Consider the following 24,940-nt stretch of genomic DNA (forward strand, 5'->3'; position numbering starts at 1 on the left):
AGCTAAAATGCTGTTTTTTATTATCCTTGCATGTCCCCCTCGGATCTACAGCAACTTTACTTCCAAGTGCACTTTCAGTGCAAAGTGGATTTTCCTTTAGTAAATAACCCCCTGTGTCTTTGTAATTCCAGATTACACTCAAACGTAAAGCAGAAAAAGCGCTCTCATGGTGTAGTACAATAAAAGAACTTTAATAGCAAGGTGAGTATTGCACTTACAGGAAGCTGAAGGATAAAAGCTCAACAAACATTCATGCAGCATGAACGGCATTCCTACCATTTGTTTTCACTATTTTTTTCTTCTATTGAGGATGTCTGTTCCTCTCTGTATGTCAAATTTTTGCTTATTCACTGTTTTTAGCGCTGCACTATTATCTATCTATCTATCTATCAGATAAATGACAGCCAAACCATTTGTGTGTTTTGTTATTTGCATACAGACACTTGCATATGCACAAATAAGTTAAAGCTAAAGTGATTGTAAAGGATCGTTTTTCATTTTTTTTTAAATAACAAACATGTCATACTTCCCTCCACTGTGCCACTCGTTTTGCACAGAGTGGCCCTAATCATCCTCTTCTGGGGTCCCGTGGCTCTCGTGGCTCCTCCCCACATCAGATAACGCCCTAGGAGAAGTGCTCTCCCAAAGGGGTTACCTTGCGGGTGGGTTCCTGAGTCCAGCATTTCTGTCCACAGACACAAATGCCAGACTCGGCCCCGCCACCCGGTGCCCACGTCATTGGATTTGACTGACAGCAGCGGGATTAACACACTTTTAGTCTAAACTAAAACTAAATCAATTCAGATGACTAAAATATGACTAAAACTAAAATGGTGTTTTGGTCAAAAGACTATGAATAAAACTATTATTATTATTATAAAACAGGATTTATATAGCGCCAACAGTTTGCGCAGTGCTTTATAATACAGCAACAATACAATTCAATACAAGAGGGTTAAGAGGGCCTGCTCCTGCAAATTTACAATCTAATAAAACTAAATCGAAATGTGATGTCAAAATTAACACTGGTTATATATCACAAGGGCTAAATCGGTGTCTGTAGCGCATCTTCAAACCTTAATACCATAAATATCAATGTTATTAGATTTTTACTCCAGGAGTATAGAATCAATTTGGCAATTCTAGAGAAATACTTAAATAATGCATTGCAATTAAACTAAACCAATTCGATTTTAGTCCACGAAAATGATTAAAAATATGACTAAAACAATTCTGCTAAAATAACTAAAATACTTTATTTTAATTTTTGTTCTTGTTTTTATTTACAATTTTTAGTGAATGGCAATTGAGTTTTGCAATTACTACACCATGGGAGCCATCCTTTGTTTTTAATGGGAATCAGATTTGGAGATCTGGCATATATAAATAAAAAGAGGGGTACGCCCTGACCCCTGGAGTTGTGCAGAATGGCGCCTGAAGCCGAGGGAGCTGGGCGGTACAGCCAGAGGGAGTGGAGCTATATGCATATTACCCCTGTAGGGGTGTGAGGATTCGGTGAGTAGGGACCCTTGAGGGGAGCACTAAAGTCACTTGGAGATACTACGAGCACAAACGTCACCTCTAATTCCTTTTGGATTTTTGCACATTAATTCACAAAAACTTTATGGACAATTTTTTATGTATATAGATTATGTATATTTTTTCACTAATTTGCTTTTTTGAGCACTATTAAGGTGGTACGGACATTATTATTATGTATGTTTGTACGTTAGTCACTGCACAAGTCTGGTTATATTGTATATTATTTACATGTCACGTATAGTACGTTCAGGTTAGGGATCTGAGTTTGCCTTGTTTTTTCTTTTTGAGCTTTTTTGATGATTGACTGATCCCTTGATTATTTGTACACTTTTTATTGGAATTTATTATTACATAATATCATTATGGGGATATTTGGGCATCATATGCACTAACATATATTACACCACACGCATATTGCGTACATAGTTATTTCTTTATATCACTATATATTTAGTTTTTTTCCAAACTCCCCTATAATAGGTTATACTACTACAAAAAAACTCTAGTGGAAACATTCAGGGTATGAACTAACACATATGCCCATATCATATGTAGCGCCACTGACCCCATTATTAGCATAATCCATTAATACAAATCGTTTGCTTTTTGGGCAGATTCCTTTAAAAAAACTGTACTGAAAGAAACATGTAGGCTGCTGTTGCCATACATTCTGCAAACCAGGTGCGGGAGGTTTAAAGGATAAGTTCACCTTTGAAAAAAATAAATACATTTATTTAACATGTTTTTTCAGGTAAACAATTGTGCATTTATTATGTTTTTTCTCAGTAGCCTGAAGCGCATTGCACCCGCGATCAGTGGATCACAGGAGCAACGTCAGGCTCCTGCACACTCTCTCAGAATGTGCAGGGAGAGGAACCACGCCCACAATTATGAGTGTTAACGAGGGGGTGCTGCATAGTAACATGTTACACCCTAAATATGGCTGTAACATGTAACATGTTACTAAAGGAGAACGTAACATAAAACATATTATAAACATAAATATATTGGGTGACATTTATCAATTCTGTTGCACAGCAAGGCAATGCTAAACAGCAATAGTGGGACACATTTTAAGACTAATGCTGCGTACACACGATCAGACTATCTGGCGGACTTGGTCCAGCAGACCAGAGTCCGCCGGACTATCTGCCTGTGTGTGGGCTCCGGCGGACTTTTTCTTTCCAAAAGTCCGGCGGATTTAGAAAGAAGTTTAGACTCAAAATTGTCCGCCGGACTCTGCAGTCGGTAGTGGAGGAGCCCGGCTTTCTTCTTCGTCGCTGCCGTCCGGGGGTCTTCTTCCGACTTCGGGGGTCTTGTCCCCCTCTTCGGGTTTCTTGCCGGGCCTCCGCTATCTTCTTCCAGCTCTTTTACTAGCGGTGGCCCGGTCTTCTGTAGCTGCCGCCTCTTCTTCTGACTTTGGAGGTCTTGTCCCCCTCTTCGGTTCTTCTTGCCGGGCCTCCGCTTTCTTCTTCCAGCTCTTTTACTAGCGGTGGCCCGGTCGTCTGTCGCCGCTGTCGCTGCCTTCCTGCCTTCTCTTCTTCTTCCTTGAGATGTTGACTCGATGCTCTCTCTGGCCGCAATGACAAGGACGCGTTGTGCGGCGACTTATATAGGGACAATGGCGGGGTCACCAGGTGACGTCACATGGTGACCCTGCCCCCATATGATGTCACAGTCCCAGCATCCTCCGGGGTCACCGTGTGACATCACCCGGTGACCCCGCCGGATAGTCTGATCGTGTGTACGCGGCATTAGTCTTAAAATGTGTCCCACTATTGCTGTTTAGCATTGTCTTGCTGTGCAACAGAATTGATAAATGTCACCCAATATACTTATGTTTCTATTTCACCCAATATACCGTATATACTCGAGTATAGGCCGACCCGAATATAAGCCGAGGCCCCCAATTTACCCCCAAAAAAACTGGCAAACTTATTGACTCGTGTATAAGCCGAGGGTGAGACATGCCTGTCCATCCCTGTGTGTGTGTCCGTCCATCCCTGTGTGTCCGTCCATCCCTGTGTGTCCGTCCATCCCTGTGTGTCCGTCCATCCATCCCTGTGTGTGTGTGTGTCCATCCATCCATCCATCCCTGTGTGTGTGTGTCTCCATCCATCCATCCATCCATCCCTGTGTGTGTGTGTCTCCATCCATCCATCCCTGTGTGTGTGTGTGTCTCCATCCATCCATCCATCCATCCCTGTGTGTGTCTCCATCCGTGTGTGTGTGTGTGTGTGTGTGTGTGTGTGTGTGTGTGTGTGTGTGTCCAGCCTACCTTTGTCCCGAGCCTCCGTCCCGTGCCTTGCCTCCTTGCCTCCGTCCCGTGCCGTGACTTGCCTCCTTGCATCCGTCCCGTGTCGTGCCGTGCCTTGCCGCCGCCGTCCCGTCCCGTCCCGTCCCGTGCCCTCTTCGTCGGCGGCCATTGTAAAGTTCAAAAGCTGCGCCGCCGCCTTCGCCTGTGATAGGCGGAACACTGAATTTCCCAGCAGCCTGTGTTCCGCCTATCACAGACGTCGTATCATCCTCGTCCGTAGTACGAGGATGATACGATGTCCGTGATAGGCGGAACACAGGCTGCTGGGAAATTCAGTGTTCCGCCTATCACAGGCGAAGGCGGAGCCGGAGGCGCGGCTTTTGAATAGAATGGCCGCTGTCTGTCTGCTCGACACGCTGATCGAGCGGGCAGACAGCGATGACTCGAGTATAAGCCGAGGGGGGCACTTTCAGCCTCAAAAAAGAGGCTGAAAATCTCGGCTTATACTCGAGTATATACGGTATTTATGTTTATAAATATATTGGGTTTTGTCCGGTTTGTCCGCCGGACCTAGTCCGCCAGAAAAGTCCAGTCATTTGTGTTGTTTGGAAAGTCCGGTGGACCTCCGCTGCAAAGTCCAGCGGTTTGTCCGCCGGACTAAGTCTGCCGGATAGTCCGATCGTGTGTACGCGGCATAAGATTTACTAAAAGGTTACAGCTTAAAGTGGAGCTCCAGTCTCTGAAGTGAAAATTAAAAGTCAGCAGCTACAAAAACTGTAGCTGCTGACTTTTAATAAACAGCCACTCACCTGTCTCACAATCCAGTGGTGTGCCCAACCTAGTCATGTTCTCCTGGAGTCCTCCCTCGCCAGCATCTTCATTATGGACACCCAGCTGTGACAGCTTGCGGCTTCACAGCTGGGTGCCCACTGCGCGAGTGGCACTGTTCTCTGTGACTGGCCCCGAAGTCTTCTGGGACATTTTATGTGTCCCAGAAGACTTTGGAAAGGAAGTGAGGGGGAGGAGAATTTCTGCTTCTGATCGCCTGAGGCAATCTAAGCTGAAGTGGAAGCGGGTACCTGCTCCACCCCTTCTCCCCAAAAGTTCCATTTCGCAAACAGGAGCTGAGGAGGAAGCCTTAAAGTGGAACTTTCCCTATTGGGTGGGGCTCCGCTTTAAAGTGATTCTAAAGGTTGCTTTTTGTTTTTAAAAAAAAACGTTATACTTACCTGCACTGTGCAATGGTTTTGCACAAAGCTTCCGATCCTCTTCTTTTTAGGTCCCCTACTGCCAGTCCTGGCTCCTTCCCCCATTGAGTGCTCCCCAATAACAAGCCCCAAGCTATGGGGGGCACTCGAGCAGGTTCGCTGCTGAGCCCAATCCTATGAATGGACATAGTCACACAGAGCTCAGTTAGGCCTCACCATATCCCCCCCCCCCCCCTTGCTTGGCCCACTTGGCTCCCTCGCTGTGACTGACATCAGTGGGAGCCATTGGCCAATGGGAAGAGAGAGTGACCTGGGATAGCTGCCGCTCTCATGCACATTGCTGGATTGAGATGGGGCTCAGGTAGATATAAGGGGGAACTGGGGAGGAGCTGCACACTGAAGGTTTTTTTACCTTATTGCACAAAATGCATTAAGGTAAAAAACTTTCTGGCTTTAAAAGTAGATTAGGGGGCTGAATGCATGGATAGGGGGGTGCCACTACTTATGCTGCTAGCATTAGTAAATAGATAGGAAAGTATATCATCTTTACTTATTTTAAACTTTTTCTTTACACTTCAGTTACTTCTTGGTTTCCAGGCCTAGGCAAGTGATGTCATACATCCTAGGAGTTTTCAGATGGGGAGGAGGGGTTTTCTCAGCTAAGCACACCCTCCTGCCTGCATGCCTGAGCTAAGGGCAGATGGATTCCAGGAAGTAAATGCTACATGAATCATCTGCCCTTACTCAAGATGGCCACGGCCAGAAATGCTAGGGTGGAATTTTCCAAAGCGATTTCTCAGCAAATTAAAGCATTGAAAAATGGATGGATGGGCGAGTTTGCTTTGAATATTAAAAATGTATTAAACAGTGTTCTTAGTGTGTGGTGCTCAAATGCAGTGTAGTTCCATTTAATTGCGTGTCTGTTTAGAGTGAAAATCTGTCTCAATTATAATCATGGATCTGTCTATGAATGTTGTAAGGTCTCACGCACGCCGGGCGCCTGGGGCTATACAACGTGAAGCCAGGTAACTACTACATTATTTATTTGCTTTACATCTTAACACCTGAGGATAACCTAGTATTTGCAGATCCATATGCTCCCAAGGGAAAGGGGGTTTATAGGCAGAATACAAATATACTTCTGCCATATAAAGCACTATAGCCCTTAAACAATGTATTTGGCCACATGACAATTCTTTTCTATGCTTTATATAACGATGTGTATTGGCAACACTTCTGACCTTGTAGACTATGAGAACAGACACATAATGTGTATATGCTACAGCAGGGATTTATTACCTTATTAAAACTGATCTGAAGTCACATCAGTCCTCAAGTACCCTTAAACACCCTTTCTAGAAAATGTCAGGGTTGGGTTTCAGACTTTGCCTTAATGCTCGCCTTGTACTTAAGCCGGATACAGTAACCAACACTTGTTCATTTTTGCATACATTGACAGCTGCGGTACGGTATCATTTCTCCTGTTCTTTATGCTGCCTAGATGTGAGGGTGCGTTCACATGCGTGCATCTGGAAATATGTGCATCTTAAAGCAAAACAGCTGATTGAAATAATCACATGGGATCTGTTTTATCTATGCATTTCTGTCCATTCATTAACAGGATTTTCCCAGCTCCAACAGCCAGCATAGTGACCTGAGATTTCTCTGCAGCCATTTAGCAATATACCTTGGTCACCTTCCAATCCCCAGACATTCACTGGACAGAGAATGTGCAGTAGTACAGTTATAAGCCCCACCCTATTATCATTTTGCTCTCTCATCCTGTCAGCTGATCCTGCTCAGCATATTTCTATGCAGAACATCTGATTGCCCCCTAGTGCTGCCTTCTCTCTCTCAGACTGTGCTCTGCTGTACAGGATTTTACAGGGGGCTGATACCACTGCAGCAACCATTATAAAGCTGGATGATGGTGTCACAGTTCCCCAGTTATTTCTCCACATTGTTCAACTATAAAATGATTAACTTGGCACAGGACAGGCCCAGGTGTTTGGTGGGTGGGGGGAATATAAAATAATCATCAATTCTTAGGGCTTATTTGCACATGTGACAGCTCTTGCCACCCTTCAAAGCAACGATCTTCACTATCGCTTTTCAGAGAACAGTTGACAAGTGACTATGTTGCCTACCCACCACCTGTTTTTCCCTGAATAGCCTGCTCGTCCAAGCTGCCTGCATTGCACATGATTTCAGGGTGGTTGCTAATGCCTCTGGCGGGTCTTCTCCGCTGTCTTCTCCCTCTGTTCTTCTTCCAATGTTGACCTGATGCTCTCTCCCATTCTAATGCATAGTGTTCGGTGTGCCACTACTTATACTGGCATGGGGCAGGGTCAACGGGTGACATCATCCTGAGGCCCGCCCCATATGACATCACCATGGTGACCCTTCCCCATGCCAATATAAGTAGTGGTACACCGCGCACCCAGCATTAGAGCGAAAGAGAGCATCAAGTCAAAATCGATAGACGAACAGAGGAAGAAGATAGCGGAGAAGACCCGGCAGAGGCAGAAGACAGCGGACAGATGGAGAAGAATCGGAGAGGGCTAGAAGACATCAGCGGAGAGAGGAGAAGACCCAGAGAGGAAATAAGAACCGGCAGAGACAGAAGACATCAGCGGAGGAGGCAGAAGAGCCGGAGCAGCCTTAATAAATTACTTTAAAAACCTGTGTACCTTTTTGACACTTTGTTTTTAGGTGAATGGTTAGGGGTACAATGTACCCGATATCTATTCACATAGGGTGGAGGGCTGGGATCTGGAGGGCCCCTTGTTAAAAGGGTCTTCCATATTCCGATAAGCTCCCCGCCCGCGGACTCCGACAACCAAAGGCCAGGGTTGTCGGGAAGAGGCCCTTGCCTCCCCCGCACCAAAGCACTCAGCCCCCCATGTTGAGGGCATGCGGCCTGGCACAGTTCAGGAGGGGGGCGCACTTGGCTAAGGGTCTGGTATGTATTTTGGGGGGCCGCCCACACCATTGTTTCAGCGTGTGGGTTCCCCTTAAAAAACATAATAGTTTGATCAAATATGGTCAGCTACAGGACAATTTTGCATCAGTGAAAACAAGGACAGCCACAGAGAGCTACTGGCCTATTTCTATCTGCCATTCAAAGCGTGCATAATAAGTGTGTTTGATTAAATGGCACATCTTGCCCATCCGATTTAGGCCCATTCAGTAAAAAAAAAGATGCTAGCAACCAAAAAGAGATCAGTTAAACAGCCAGTGGCAAGGTGAAAATTAAAACATATATAGACCAGAACTTTTTTTCATTTTGGATAGATCAGAGAATGGTTAAAACGGACACACACATACAGTATATACTGTATATATATATATATATATATATATATATATATATACTGTATATGTATGTATATATATAATATATATAATTTTTTTATTTTATTTTATCTGTGTCGTATTGGGAAAGCATAATTACATTTCCTGTCTTGTGAGAACAACAGAAAGTGAATGTTAAGCAACAAAGTGAGGGAAAATACTGTTTTACACAGCATGTATTTCCAATGGAAGAGTCCCCCTTTTTTCTTGTTTTTTCCAGTGACTATTAAAACATTTTGAATACCCCTCACTTTTAGTTTCATTGACAGTGATCACCAGGACAAATAGGGTGAATCTGCCTAATGGGGAGACAGACCGCAATAAAAACCTGGAAGTGGTTCTAACCCCCCACCACTCTATTTAAATCTAAAAGCAAAGTTTGACCTTAGATACGTAAAGGGACAATTTATATCTATGCATTGCAGCAACATGCACAACGCACATTAATTCATTTTTGCAGCACTCGGCAATGCACGGCACTACTTTATACAATGGTGTGGCGAAAATATTGTGACATGTCTGATAACTGGGACGTTTTTGTGCATCAGAAATCAATGATTTGGTGTGCCTTAATTGAAGGTATGTTATAGCCTGTGCAGGAATGCAGTTCACAAATTGAAGTTGTCACCAAGAAAGCTACTGTCCCATTTTACACTTTAAGGGTTTAATTGAGTTGTTGGCATATTAGAGTATAAAAGCAACAAGCAGCAGACCAAAGCATTTTTTTTGTTTTTAGAGATTAGATACCCTTTGTAAGTTTCTTAAGAAATCATCTGGCAAATGCAGAGATATTAAATATTTCACTGTATTTGATAGAGTTGCATGTGCTCTCTTAAGGCTCCATTCAAACCTTTGAGGTTTGCTGAGGTGCATTAACATGTGCTGCACTAAGGGCGGCCCAGACATTCTGAAAGTGCCACAACTGCACCTCATTCACCTCAATGGACATTACTTTTTTGTAATGCAGAGGAGGACAATGTACGGCATGTGAGTTATAAGGCTCTGCAGCATGTGGGCATGGCTCTCTATTGGGGATGTGCATTGAGTGGCCATTGTAAAAGAACTGAGCTGTACAGACTGTCAGTGGTTACCGCAAACTCACCATTCTGAGCGGTGCCGAAAGCTATACTCCAAGCACATAAAAAATGCAATCATGCCGCATACACACGACCAGACTTTTCGTGGGACTAGGTCCGACGGTCTTCCTGACGGACTTTCGGCGGAGTTCCGACGAACTTTCTGAATGAACGGACTTGCCCACACACAATCACACCAAAGTCAGACGAATTTGAACGCGATGACATACGACCAGACTAGAATAAGGAAGTTCATAGCCAGTAGCCAATAGCTGCCCTAGCGTTGGTTTTTGTCCATCGGACTAGCATACACACGAACGGATTTCTCGATAGGAACTGGGTCCGGCGGAGTTCCGGACCAAAAGTTTGAAACTTTCTTTTTCAAAAGTTCATCAGATTTTTGGACAGCAAAGGTCCGATGGAGCCCACACATGATCGAATTGTCTGATGGATTTGTTCCGTCTGACCTTTCCTGTCAAAAAGTCTGGTCGTGTGTACGCGGCATTAGACTTGGAGAGGGAGGCAGAGCATTGGGGCTAAGTCAGGGGTGCTGCTTGTACATCATAATATGAATCAGCTGACAGGAGGAGAGAGCAGAGAGATGACCTCATCACTCTGCTTCTGCTCTTTTTTGCTGTAAAATCTCAGTGTGGGCAAAGGGGCGACCAGGCTGCATAACAGCAGTATAGAAAATTCAGGTCACCAATCTGGCACTGCTGTCTGGCTGGGCTGTGTATATTCCATGACTAGATGGACAGAAATATACATATACATACACATATACATACATATACATATATATATATATATATATATATATATATATATATACACACATATATATAAAATACATTTTTTATTTCTTTATTATTATTATTATTATTTTTACTCTATTTAGTTGTTGCCCCTGAGTTCAGCCTTAAAGGAAATCTGAACTTACAAAAAATATGTAGGCTTCCATTGCCATTGTAATTTGGCTTCAATACTTTCTGAGTCACTGACAGCATGCTAATCAGTGAAACTCCAGGTCAGCACTCCTGATTTGTTCACCTATTCCAGGTCAGTGACTTAGAAAGTACTGATGCCACTGGATCACCATGACAGTCAGGAATATAGCATGTTAAGTCAGCCAAGGTGCCCTCCATGCTTTTTCAGTACGTTTCTTGATATTCACTTTGAAGTTCACATACTGTAGCAGCTAAGGCCCTGTACAACAAAACCGTGGATTTTTGTTCGAAGGATATTGACTCCAACTTGTCACACAAATGTTGGCCAACAATTACGAACGTAGTGACGTACTAGACGTACGTGATATCTCCATTACGAATGCTAGTTTTACAAGACCGAGCGCCTCTGGCTCGTACTTGATTCCGATCATGCGTGGACTTTTGTCCGACGGACTTGTGTACACATCATCGGAAAGGCCGACAACATACATTTGTTGGCGGAAAATCCGATCGTGTGTACGTGGCATAAGACTAGCATAAATCTGGGATGTTCTTTATGTTTAAATTAGGTTTAACGTTATATACAATTTCTATTTAAATCGTTTACATTCTCAAAGCCAGGCTTAAATGGTGCTTCTATAAAAGCAGTTTCAAAATTGGTACCCACACATTTTGTGATTATATTAACACACATGTCCTCAACCAGAAACTGGACTAGAGTATAGAAAGAGTAGAAGTATATATTATAGATAATATAAATTAGAGAGTGGCAATGTAAAAGTAGTTTTAGTTTTCCCCATAGAGTCCCAAGCTAATCCGGTCTCTGAGGCTGGGTTCACACCTTTGTGTTGCAGGAATGTGCACATTAGCATGTGTGTTACCGCAGCATATGAACATGTGTTTGTTGTGCAAAGGGGTGCTGTTGTAGCATTTTTTTTTTATAGTGCTCCAACACACCTTGCAAACACACATATGTATTAACGCACCGTAATGCATTGTGTGATGTGGTGTGCTATGTAAAAAAAGTACAGTCACTTTTTTTTTTTTTGGTGCATTTTAGTATGGTAGGGAGCCCATTCAAATAAATGCTGCCCTAACACAACGCATGGTAACATGCAAAGTAATGCAAATCAATGTGCTCCGTGTCAAAGTAGTCTAAGTGGTAATAAACCAAGGTTTTTTTTTGTTTTTTTTTAAAGCATGATGAGGATTTGACACACAACCCAACCTAAAAAATAAAAAGACTGGGGTAGGGGAGTTGTCAAGTCTTTTTAAAATGTATTAATATACTAGCTTTGAACTATTTTGAAAACAATAAAGTCTGATGTAAATTTGTTTTGTTAAGCAGAGAATCTCATTGATCTTATAGAATTGTGTGTTCAAACATTGCCGTTGTGTGCTGTTCAAACATCCCTTTCTTTGAATATAGAAGAGTCAGCAGTGTTTTCTATAAGTCATAACTGCAGATAGCCACTGCAGTCAGAGATGATATGAAATCAACACTATGAACAGGCCAAGTTACTACACCAGCCCTTCCCAACCTTTTTACCCCAGAGGCACCCCAAAATAAATGTTCATGTCTTGGGAAACCCTTACTTAAACTATTTTTTTGGGGACGGTCAGGGTGAGGAATGACCCTTAGTGATCGGTGGGAAAAATGCCCCCCTAAGCCCTTGTACACACGGTCGGAGATTCCGACAACCAAATCCGTCGGAGTAATCCGTCGGAGTAATTCCGGAAGAGGTCCGGAAGTGATGTTGCATACACACGGTCGGACTAATCCGATTGTACATAACGTGATGACGTTATTTCGTTACGACGGGACTACATTCAGGCTAGTAGCCAATAGCTTTGGTCTAGGAATTTGATCTGAGCATGCGTGGCACTTTGTCCATCGGAGTAGGCTACAAATGATTGGAGTATGTCCGATCGGAGCATTTTGTTGGAAAATTTTATCGGCAAGTTGGAAAAGTTGGTCCGTCGGATATTCCGACGGAAACAGTCCGATGCAGACCACACACAGTCGGAATATCCGACAAAACGGTCTGATAGGACACATTCCGTCGGAATCTCCGACCGTGTGTACAAGGGCTTACAGTGGATGAACAGACTCCAAAAAAGATCATTGGTGTCAGGCCATTGGCTCTGCCCAGAACCATGTTGGCACCATCAGATGGGAATTCAATCAGTCACAATCCCAAGCAACCTTTGGAGAAACCCTAAGATTCCATGCAACCCTGGTTGAGAACAGCTGTCCTATACTATCAATGTCACATATAGCCATAGCACATCCAACACTGGGACATCCTCATTAAACAGCCTCAATCCAAACAGCAACAGGTCATCTGGTTTGTCCAATAAAGCAATGCATAGGGCAGTTAAACATGGTAGTCATTCAGAAACCATGATGTAGTGTTGCTGTGGGTCACTTCACTTTACACACTTGGCACTGCCTTACCATAAAATTCTTTACATGGCAAGGAGGAGCCTTCAAGATTAATCTTTTAAAACATCACCCTTTAACAAATGATATAGTCTGATTTGATTTTTGGCACTGGTAAAGCCAGCATCCTAACACTCCTACAACACGTCCTCAATGGAAAGTAAACTGTTTATATTTCTAGCCTGACACTCAAATAAAACTCTTTTTGAAATGTAGTAATCCAGCCTATCTCAACCAGTGTTCCTTCAAAGATTCAAAGAGTGGTTCCTTGGGCAATGAGTAATTTCTGCTTCTTGGATAAGTAACCACTGATACCATGGGGGTTATTTACGAAAGACAAAGCCACTTTGCACTGCAAGTGCACTTGGAAGTGCAGTCGCTCTAAATCTAAGGAGTAGATCTGAAATGAGTGGAAGCTCTGCTGATTTTATCATTCAATCATGTGCAAGCTAAAATGCTGTTTTTTTTTCCTTGCATGTACCCCTCGGATTTACAGCGACTTTACATCCAAGTGCACTTTCAGTGCACTTTTAAGTGCACATGCAGTGCAAAGTGGGTTTGCCTTTAGTAAATAACCCCCCATATATCTTTTTAGCTATATATGAGGGGAGATTCACTGACCAAGACTGTAAGACACATTTGGGGTTTATTTACTAAAGGCAAATACACTGTGCACTACAAGTGCACTTGGAAGTGCAGTTGCTGTAGATCCGAGGGGGACAAGCAAGGAAATAAAAAACAGAATTTTAGCTTGCACATGATTGGATGATAAAATCAGCAGAGCTTCCCCTCATTTCAGATCTACCCCTCATATTTAAAGCGAAGTGCAATTGTAGTGCAAAGTGGATTTGCCTTTAGTAAAAAGCCCCCATTCTTCCCACTGACCACCAATATTAGAAGCATTCTTCTGAATGACCACCAGTATAAAAAGGCACATCTCCCACTGACTACCCGTTTAAGGCAGCTCTATTCTCGTGGACCACCAGTGTGATGTGGTCCTTCTCCCACTGGATGCCAGTTTAAGGGGGCCCTTATCTCATTAACCACCAGAGTAATGGGGCTTTTCAGCCACTAAATACCAGTTTAAGGGTGCCCTGATCTCATTGACCACCAGTTTAAGGTGAAACATAACTGACCTTCAATGTAAGGGGTAACTTTACTGACCTCCAATGTAAGGGAAAAGTTCACTGACCTACAATGTAAGGGGGAAGTTCACTGACCTCCAATGTAAGGGGGAAGTTCACTGACCTCCAATGTAAGGGGGAAGTTCACTGACCTCCAATGTAAGGGGGAACTTCACTAATCTCCAATGTAAGGGGGTGTGACACCGACCACCAATGTAAGTGGGCCCATCACTGACCTCCAATGTAAGGGGGCACTTCACTAATCTCCAATGTAAGAGGCGTGACAACGACCACCAATGTAAGTGGGCCCATCACTGACCTCCAATGTAAGGGGGCACTTCACTAATCTCCAATGTAAGGGGCGTGACACCGACCACCAATGTAAGTGGGCCCATCACTGACCTCCAATGTAAGGGGGCCCATCACTGACCTCCAATGTAAGGGGGCCCATCACTGACCTCCAACGTAAGGGGGCCCATCACTGACCTCCAATGTAAGGGGGCACTTCACTGACCTCCAAAGTAAGGGGGAACTTCACTGACCTCCAAAGTAAGGGGGAACTTCACTGATCTCCAATGTAAGGGGGCGTGACACCGACCACCAATGTAAGTGGGCCCATCACTGACCTCCAATGTAAGGGGGCACGTCATTGACACAAAATGTTAGGGAGGCACTTTCCATTGACAAACAATATGAGGGAACACTAACATTTTAACTGTTTAGATTCTTGCCAATATTATAACAGTTTAATTTCTTTATCTTTATTACTAAAAAAATATGTTGGCATATAGAGCAACCTTATGTGCCAAAAACACAAATGCTTATGCTTTTATTTATTTATATACAACTAATTGTTAACTCTAGCATCATGTGAGGTGTAGATATAATAAACATTAGCAGGGGTTCCCTGAGACCTGAGAGTTATTTTAAGGGCTTCTCCATGTTAACAATGTTGAGAAAGACTGTAGTAATAATATTTTACTAGTATGCAATCTACACTGCATTCCAAAACTGAATGGTAAAGGTTAAATTAGGTAAGTGAGAGTACTTACTTTAACCAGTACATGATCCAAGGGCTACATACAATAGGGGTTCATTTATTAAAACTGGAGCAAAAGTGGGGCTGTTGCCCTTAACAACCAAGAACTTTCATTTGTAGGAACAGAAAAAACTTAGTTTGTTGTTACAGGTTAAAGTTTTGCTGATTTTTTTTAGTTTTCTTTGCTTGAGTTTTCCAAGATCAGCTCCAAAATTGCTCTGGGTGACAAGCTACTGTACATATGGTTATGGCTTTGCTATCCGCATTCCATTTGCTGCAGTACTTCCTTATGCAACATCAATCCACGACTACATGGGGAGCAGAGCTGAGCTATCCCTTCTCCAACTACAGGACTTCTCCCAAACAAATCTGCTTCTGCAGCTGTTACACCTTGCAGAGGTCACTGCAGAATTTTTTTTTATACATGTAGAAATTACATGGGAGATTCATAAGTAGAAATGGCCTTAAGTGATCAACCCAGGTGGTTAGTCAATGCCAAACAGAAGGTGCACATGGCTGGAAATTAGCAGCATTAGACCTACTTGTCTGCAGCAATTATTTAATGCTCAGACAGCTGCTGGAGTTATACATACCGTCCTATCAAGGCTGGTTAAGTCATCACCTTTTATTTTTGGGTGCAGCAGGACTGCTGCAGCTAAAGATTCCTATAAACTTGTGTATGGCACTTCTTGGCTTTAGTACCTGTCACTGTGCACTACCTGCCATAGACTAGTATTAGGCCTGGAAGATCTACATTGATCTTTCTGAACCTTCATCATACAATGTCATTGCAATCAAATAATAAAAAAATAAAAAAAAGTACAAGGTGACAGTTGAGCAGGCAGCATAGTGTAGCTGAGATATAACAATACATATAGATCACTCATTCATGGCAATGAAAGGAGAAGAGATCTCTGAAGCAGGGGGTGTCACTTACCTGTCTGTGAAGCAGAGGCTCCCCAAGGTTGTGGACAAGAGAGCAGCAGAAGACAGAAGAGGTGCAGCAGTGCAGGACAGGAGAGGTGGGCTGTCAGATGGGACATGGGGGAAGATGAGCGGGGATGCCGCAGGGAGCTGCCTGCTTCCTCCATATCTCATAGCTCTGCAGACCTGGGATACAGCACTACTCAGTCTACCAACGGGATCTTCATTGGCATGCTCCTCTCTCGCTCAGCAGGGGGGGCCCACCAACCCCACCAGGGGTTATCTGGCTCCCATTTGGATTTTTCCCTACAGCTGCTATTGCAGCACTTATATCCTTCTCCAACAGTATCCACCCGTCTGGCTCTCTCTCTCTCTCTCTCTCTCCTATTTTTTCTGCACCTTGCACCTCCCTCCCACCCCCCTTGACGCATGACAGAGGATCAGACAGCCTCCTCCTCCACTTACTACTCTATGCAACACAAACTGCTGCTGCTGCTCCCCCCTCCCTCCCCAGGGCTGGTGCTGATGCTTCTGTTGCTAGGAGAGGAGGTTGCTAGAGCACATGCGTGCTGCAGTCCTAGAGGAGGGTCCCGAAAGGATGCAGTGGCACAACCTGGGGAGCCCAGGCATTGTCAGGACTTAGTCATCTACACATCAAACCACAGCACTGTATAGATGTGTCATCACATCCTACCAGTGTACGATCTGCTAGAAGAACACAGCTGATCCCCTAGAAGGGATGGATCTATAATAATGCTACAATGTGTTACTGGACTGCAGGATGTGATCATAATTTAAAAGGCAGCTGTCCCAGTATATTTTACATTGTCAGTGTATCCCTGATGATGTACTATCCAAGGTCTGCATAATGTGTATAGTGTGCCTGCCAGGCAACAGCACAGGGTGATGCTTCAATAAATGCTTGGACTAGGGGTGGTTCAGCAGCACTGATATGCTTCCTATGGTAAGAGGACTACATATCCCATGATGCCTGAACAAGAGATTGATGTAGCCAAGGCATGCATGAGAAATGAAAAAGGGGGGTGTCCCCATCATAGGCAATAGCTGCAATCTATAGCTGGGAAATCACTGGGGTGCACACATGGTGAGCTTTCCTCTGCAGTGCCCATTAAGAAAGAAGTACAGTGTAACCACATTGCTACATACAGAGGATGTGCTGCATATTATCACAGTCCAAATCTGATACATCTGTAACAATGATTCTTGCAACTTTGTGAATTCTAAACAAACACTTTAAAGAAGTATTAACCCCAAAAGCAAACATTTATTATATTGCAGTTTACCAGTTCTTGGATGTGGTGGCTGCATTCGTTTTCTTTTTTTTTAGGTTTTAAGTTATTTATTTTCATCAGGTGATCTAGCCAGTAAGTCTATTGTTTTTCAACAGAACACGCTGCCCTGCAAATGTATCAATGTGAGTATTAAAACTACCCATTTACCACTGATGGGGTGCTTACAGCAATCAGCATTTATGTAAATCTTTACAGGCATACACCACTTTTAAGTACACAATGGGGTTTATTTACTAAAGCTGGAAAGTGCAAAATCAGGCTCACTTCTGCACAGAAACCAATGACCTTCTAACCCCAGCTAGTTCAATTAAGCCTGGTAATAATACCTGGAACCTCATTGGTTTCTGTGCAGAAGTGAGCCTAATTTTGCGCTTTCCAGCTTTAGTAAATAAACCCCATTGTGTACTTAAAAGTGGGATATGCCTATATATATATATATATATATATATATATATATATATATATATATATATATATATATATATTGTGGCAACTGTTTGTAAAGTATTAGCTGGGAGTTGTCTTCAATTTGTTAGTGTATCTAAATCTGCAAGTACATCCAACCCTCCCCAAGACTGACAATGCTGCTGTCCAAAGGTGTCCCTGTGCTCCTTCATCCATAACGAAGGCGTTCTAATACAGGAGATGTGTTACTGACCAGATCACTGGGTGAAACAGAGTTAAGAAAGCCTATTGCCCCGTACACACGATCGGAATTCTCGTCGGAAAAAGCTATGATGTTTTTTTCAGACGGAATTCCGCTCAAACTTGGCTTGCATATACACGGTCACACAAAAGTTCGCTGAACTTTCGACCGTCAAGACCGCGGTGACGTGCAAAACTATAACACGTTGGAATTGGTACAGACGATCTAAATTTCCAATCAAAACTTTTTCCATTGAAAGCATGCTCTCAATCTTTTGCTGGCAGAAATTCGGCCAAAAGCTCTCGTCGGTCTTTTGCTGGCCAAATTTCCAATTGTGTTTACGTGGCATTAGGCTGCTTTCACACCTAGGCATCAGTGGTGTGAAAGCAGCCTTTGCCATTGTTTTTGCAGAGGTTTTTGGCCGCTAGCAGGGCACTATTAACCCCCGCTAGCGGCCAAAAAAGGGTTAAGACGACCCAAAAAAAACAACTCACCGCTGCAGTGGCACTTTGGCGGCGGTTCGACTGGGCTGCCCATTCATTTTAATGGGCAGGGGCAGTTTAGAAGCAGTGTATTCACCGCTCCAAAGATGCTGCTTGCAGGAGTTTTTTTTATGTCCTGCCAGTGCATCGCCTCAGTGAGAAAGCACTCGGGCTTTCACTGAGACTGCAGGGGAGCAATCTTTCAGGCGCTTTACCTGGAAATTGCACGGTCATGAAATGCTGTACCCAAACAAAATGTTTTCCCACAAATAGAGCTTTCTTTTGGTGGAATTTGATCACCTCTGCGATTTTTATTTTTTACGATATAAATGAAAAAAGACTGAAATTTTTTAAAGTGGTTGTAAACCCTTACAACCAACTTTGACCTACAGGTAAGCCTAGATTAAGGCTTACCTGTAGGTCCAAGAAATATCTTGCCGCGAGTGGCGGCTCCCGTGCGCATGCGTGGGAGTGACGTCATCGCAGGCTTCGCCGAATGACAGCGGCGGAGCAGCGAGACCCACCTAGAAGATGGATGCGCTGGACTACAGGGGACAGCGGCCCCTGTGTCAGGTAAGTGACACATAATGGACTACTATGTGATGCATAGTAGTCCATTATGCTTTACCTTTGCAGGGAATGAAAGAGGAAGTAAACTCATCAGGGTTTACTTCCTCTTTAATGATATTTGCTACTTTTTGTTATAAAAAAAATCTAACAAATTCAATTTCAGTCATACATTTAGGCCAAAATGTATTTAGCCATGTCTCAGGTAAAAAAAACTAAAAATGAAATAAGCGTATATTTATTGGTTTACGCAAAAGTTATAGCATCTACAAACTAGGGTACATTTTCTGGAATTTACGCAGCTTTTAGTTTATGGCCTATCTCATTTCTTGTGGTGCTAAAATGGCAGGGCAGTACAAACACTAACCCAAATGACCCCATTTTGGAAAGTAGACACCCCAAAGAAATTGCTAAGAGGCATGTTGTGCCCTTTGAATATTTTATTTTTTGTCACAAGTGATTGAAAAATGCTTCTCCTGAGTACGGGGATACCTCATGTGTGAGACTTTTTGGAGCCTAGCCACGTACAGGACCCCGAAAACCAATCACCACCTTCAGAATTTCTAAGTGTGTAAATTTTTGATTTCACTCCTCACTACCTTTCACAGTTTTGGAGGCCATGAAATGCCAAGATAGCACAAACCACCCCCCTCCCCCTATGACCCCCAGACATGACATCTTTTTTGGGGTGTTCTTTGTCCTGAGGTACCACAGAGGACTTCTGGAAAGTGCCTCTCATGCAGCCGGCTAATGAGAGGCACTTCAGAATTTCTAAGTGTGTACATTTTTGATTTCACTCCTCACTACCTATCACAGTGTCAAAGGCCATGAAATGGAAAGATAGCGGAAGCCCCATTTTGGAAAGTAGAGACCCCAAGCTATTTGCTGAGAGGCATGTTGAGTCCATGGAATATTTTATATTTTGCCACAAGTTTTGGGAAAACTACACATTTTTTTTTCTTTTTTTTTTTTACACAAAGTCACTCAATGATATATTGTGCAAACATGCCATGAGTATATGTGAAATTACACCCCAAAATACATTTTGCTGCTTCTCCTGAGTACATGGATACCACATGTGGGGGATTTTTTGGCAGTCTAGCTGCGTACAGGACCCTAAAAACCGATCACTGCCTTTAGGCTTTTGCACGTGGGCGCCGTCCCCTCCATCACACCACCCCCTATATGCTTAATGGATAGATTCATGCATAGCACGGCCGCCACAACCAACTCCTATTCATGCTTCCGGCCCCTTTCAGGGCACCAGGCACATGAAATACAGTGGTCAGGTTTTTTTTTTGAAGCACTTGATTATAGCCAGAGGCTCTAATAGGCTTCAAAATAGAGTGAGCTTGGGTCGCGGAGAATGCGAACGGAGCCTACCCAGGTGTATTACAACAGCGAATGAACATTCGCTGTTGAAACACTGATCCTCAACCTGGCTAATCAGGAGCGGGTGTGAGACACGTTTTCTGATTGGCCGAAAAGAGAAGACTCCCGATTGGCCACCGAGGAGGAGGGAGGAAAGGGAATCCGCCGACACTGTGATAACCCGTGGAGAGTCTGCCAGTGTATGGTAGCGACAGAAACATTCACCGATGCATAGACTAGGTTGGTCAGGACAGGGGGGACAATAAAAGCGGGTGTCACACCTAAATCCGCATTTTCTGCACACATCTTTTTTGTGTTCTTTGGTCTGAGGTAGCACGGAGAACTTCTGGAAAGTGCCTTTCATGCAGCCGGCTCACTGCATTTGCATTGGGAAGTTGGGGCATAGCACTGTCTGGAAACAGAAGGACTGTGATGATCTCTTCCTGGAATTTTAGGAAGGATCCAGGTTGTCCTGACCAGTGGCGGCCCATCCATTAGGGGAGCCTGTATGCCTAATGGATAGATTTATGCATAGCATGATTCTATCCATGGCTGTCACGGCCACCCCCCTATTCAGGCATCTGGCACCTTTTAGTACACCGGGCGCTTGAATTACAGTGGCAGGGGTGTTTTTTTAAGCACCTGATTGGAGTCATTGACTCTAATAGGCTTTAGGGTGGACTCAGAGCACAGAGCATTGCGCCATGAGCCCACCCAGGTGCGTTATAAAAGCAAATGAATATTCATTTTTCTAACACTGAACCGCCTCTCCGCCAAGCAGGAAGTGTGTGTCTGATACCCGTCACTTGATTGGCAGAAAGGACAGGTGCTCCTATTGGACGCCTAGCAGGAGGAAAAGCATGGAGGAAGCATGGAGGACACAGGAGTCACCGCCTAACCTGCTGCCCATCCCACAGCTCTCCGCACGTCACCCGCTAACTGCCACCAAGATGGGGAAAGTGCCGGTCAGACATCGATAGGGCCGGGGGGGTGCTGGAGTCACAGTGGCTGCATTTGATGGGCACAGTGGCTGCGTTTGATGGGCACAGTGGCTGCGTTTGACGGGCACAGTGGCTGAGTTTGACGGGCACAGTGGCTGCGTTTGACGGGTACAGTGGCTGCGTTTGACGGGTACAGTGGCTAAATTTGATGGGCACAGTGGCTGAATTTGATGGGCACAGAGGCTGCAATTGATGACACAGTGGCTGCATTTGACAAGCACAGTGGCTGCATTTGACAGGCACAGTGGCTGCAATTGATGGCACAGTGGCTGCAATTGACGGGCACAGTGGCTCCAATTGATGGGCACAATGGCTGCAATTGATGGCACAGTCGCAGCATTTGATGGGAACAGTGGCTGCATTTAATGGGCAGAGTGGGGTGGCAATTGATGGGGTTTTTGTTCAGTACTTTTCAGAATCTCCCCCCCCCCACCAAAAATAAATAAAGATTTAAGCACCAGCCACTACTGGTCCTGATGCTTTTTGTAGCACATAAGCATTCAGCAGAGCCAATTAAAATAGGTAAACAAACACTTTTTATACAAGCGTCTGGCTCTATGGGCAATTAAGTATGGCACCATCATCTGGTCATTGAAGTCAACCCCTCCCATGTTAAAGTTGTATTCGTGGACACAGAGGGGCTTCACAACAACACTGGTCTCCTTTGGAATTTCAACTGTCGTATCTGCGTGAATTGAGGACAGAACAAAAACATTCCGTGTGTCACTCCACTTCACTGTGAACAATTTATTACTTCTCAAGCATAAGTCGGGACTCCACAAGCCATTGGGGGAAGCTTGCACAGTGCCATATGCGCCAATTCTACAATCAAAAAGGTGACTAAAAAGTGGCACAAGTATTTTTTTGTCCACGTACAAGTGGTACCCCTCTCCAAATAGGGGTGACACCAAGTCCCAAACAATCTTACGGCTGCTCCCTATGTAGTCTGGGCAATTGGGGGGTCCACATGACTAGCTCTTCCCTCATAAACCATAAAACAATATGTATAGCCTGTTGCCCTGTCACAGAGCTTATACAACTTGACCCAATATCTGCCATGCTTGCTGGAGAGATACTGTTTGATAGATAAGCGGCCAGAAAATGTAATCAGGGACTCATCAACGCAGACAACTTGATTGGGAATAAACAAGGCTGCAAATTGTTGGCTGAAGTGGTTTATGAGGTGGCGAATTTTGTGGAGCTGATCGTATTCAGGGTCACCCCGAGGACAACAGAGTTCATTGTCCTTGAAGTGCATGAACCGCAAGATCTGCTCGTATTTAGTCCAGGCCGTGGAAGCAGAGAACACGGCATATGATGAATTGGGTCAGTGGACCAATGTGTCCACAAAAAAACTTTTAATAAAAATGAATTGCATATATTAAGAGTACTGGTATCAGTGTGCTCTCAGCGTTGGTGTCAGTGTGCTCTATCTCAGTGCTGGTGTCAGTGTGCTCTATCGTGGTGCTGGTGTCAGTGTGTTCTATCGCAATGCGGGTGTTGGTGTGCTCAATCACACCAGCGCTGAGATAGAGCACACTGACACCACACCACAGTACCACCCCCCAAGCCCATGTACCTCACATGTAGCAAGGCTCTGTCCCCTCTTATCTCAGTCCGTCGGCTGCACAGTGCACACAGACAGGCTGAATTGGTTCTGCCTCCATCACGGAAGCCCCGCCCTACAAGGAGGGTAGACTCGTCGATCCTGTGTTGAGGTGCTAGCTGTGCCCTGCCCTTGCACAAGAAAGGACAGACAGGATTTGCTGGCGGTGTGAGTGGGCGGGGCAGGGCAGTTGATGGTCTCTATGTGTCTACCGGTGTTCTGACGGGAAGGACACTTGCAGTTCCTGTGAAGTTTTCTTGATGGGAGTGTGGCAGGGTGTTACAGAGAAGAGAAGAGGCCTACTGACTGTACTCTGAACCAAGAGGCACCTAGGACTGATGTATGAGGATAGCCAGAGGCGGCTCTTTAGGCAAAGTAGGCGGGAGCGAGGCCCCTAGGAGGGCGAGGCCTTAGGCGACCACCTACTTTGCCTAATTAAAGAGCCGCCTCTGACTAGAATACCTCTTTTTGGACATTTTAGGCACTAAATTTATAGGTACAGCTCCTGCGACTCACAGGCAAAAGAGCACCTGTTAACTGTTAGCGTTCACAGGGATCAGGCTGGACTCTGCTAATGCTGCAGTTATGTGTGTTGTGTTTTGTAAGTGACAGTGATCTATTGATACTGAACTGGGCTGAGCAGAGGGGTTAAACGCAGGTGCTAGCAGGTGTCTGGGCTGATCCTGCTAACACCGCATTTTTGGGAACACTATACTACTGGGGACGCTAATATAGTTCTGATCAGATCAATGATATTGATCTGTTCGAACACTATACTAGTAAGGGAGGTGTATGGTGTGTGCGTGTGTGTTAGCGCTACTGGCACTAATCTGACGCTGCCTAGGATTGCAGCTGACCCTAACTGATACTAAAACCTAACTGATGTCATTAATGACACTAATACGGTGATCAGAAAAAATATCTGTACACTATACTAGTGACACTGTGACAGGGGGTGAAAGGTTTAACTAGGGGGCGATCAAGGGGTTGAACCTTTATTAGGAAATATGCAGCGGGTACCCTGGCGCTATGAAAAACTGGCTGTAACACTAACTAGCTAACTAGCCTCACCTGTGACTCTAAATACAGTGATCAGAAAAGAGATCTGCACACTATACTAGTGACACTGGTTGCAGGGGGTGAAAGGGTTAACTTGGAGGCGATAAGAGGGCAAATTTAATGGGGGTTAATGGGGGGTACCCTAAACCTACCTGGGCCTACTAGTAACTGCCCTAACGCTGATTAGTGTCACAAGTGACACTAGTACAGTGATCAGTGAAAAATCAGAAAACTGCACTTGGTGGCACTGTGACAAGGAGAGAAAGGGTTAACTGGGGGGGGGGGGCATCAGGGGGTGATCGGGGGTGACAAGTGTGCCTACGTGTACTGGTGTCAGTGTAGTGTTGATGTACTTACGGTAAAATGTCCTCTCCTCTCGGACTGGAACCGAAAAGGGCTCCAAAAGGAGAGATGACATCACTTCCTCTACCTGTGTTTACATTATACAGGCAGAGGAAATCATTGGCCTGGGCCTGGAGATCGGTGCACACCGCAGGAGTGCCAAACTGTCACCGTATAACTATGTTGGCTGGTCGGCAACTAGTTAAACTCATTATTCAAAACACAATATGTAAAATATATTTTCAAATTGGCAGCTGATCATATTTGTAGAAAAAATCTATTTTTAGGAATGTAGAGTTTACTTTAATTTTGCATGTTCCTGTTTTCCTTTTCCACTGTTAGTGCATTGCTTATTAGCTTTGCTCTATAGTCTAATGTGGATCAACTGCACAGATCCTTTAGCCAATGTTTCAAAGCATTAGAAGTACTGGAACGATGCCTTTGCATGCGTGTCTATAGATGAACTTCATATAAAGTTGGTTATCTGTTGATGTGATTTTAATAACTTGCTGACACCTAGTTTATTATGGCCAAAAATCATGAGTTCCCAAGCCCTACTCCATAGAAGCCATGGTTTTCATAAACTGCTTTGATGATAGACAAAAATAGCTATAAACAAAAAAAAGAGCGACAATTTTG

General features: G+C 44.2%; 1 protein-coding gene across 5 annotated transcripts in view; it reads right to left on the bottom strand.

Annotated features, from left to right (window-relative positions):
• Positions 1–16,328, bottom strand: part of ADAM23 (ADAM metallopeptidase domain 23) — a 318,865-nt gene extending 302,537 nt beyond the window's left edge. For 2 of the 5 annotated variants that reach the window (XM_077448511.1, XM_077448513.1), the window contains exon 1: positions 15,928–16,327. In XM_077448511.1, coding sequence (XP_077304637.1) covers positions 15,928–16,081 — 154 coding nt within the window. In that variant the 5' untranslated portion in view covers positions 16,082–16,327. Of the gene's footprint in view, positions 1–15,927 lie in introns of all 5 variants that reach the window. The other 3 variants (XM_077448512.1, XM_077448509.1, XM_077448514.1) reach the window with 2 other exon arrangements.
• Positions 16,329–24,940: the final 8,612 nt, after the last annotated feature.

The sequence above is a fragment of the Lithobates pipiens genome, unplaced genomic scaffold (genome assembly GCF_037356315.1).
Source record: "Lithobates pipiens isolate NorthernLeopardFrog02 unplaced genomic scaffold, aLitPip1_a1.2 Scaffold_22, whole genome shotgun sequence".
Lineage (NCBI taxonomy): Eukaryota > Metazoa > Chordata > Amphibia > Anura > Ranidae > Lithobates > Lithobates pipiens.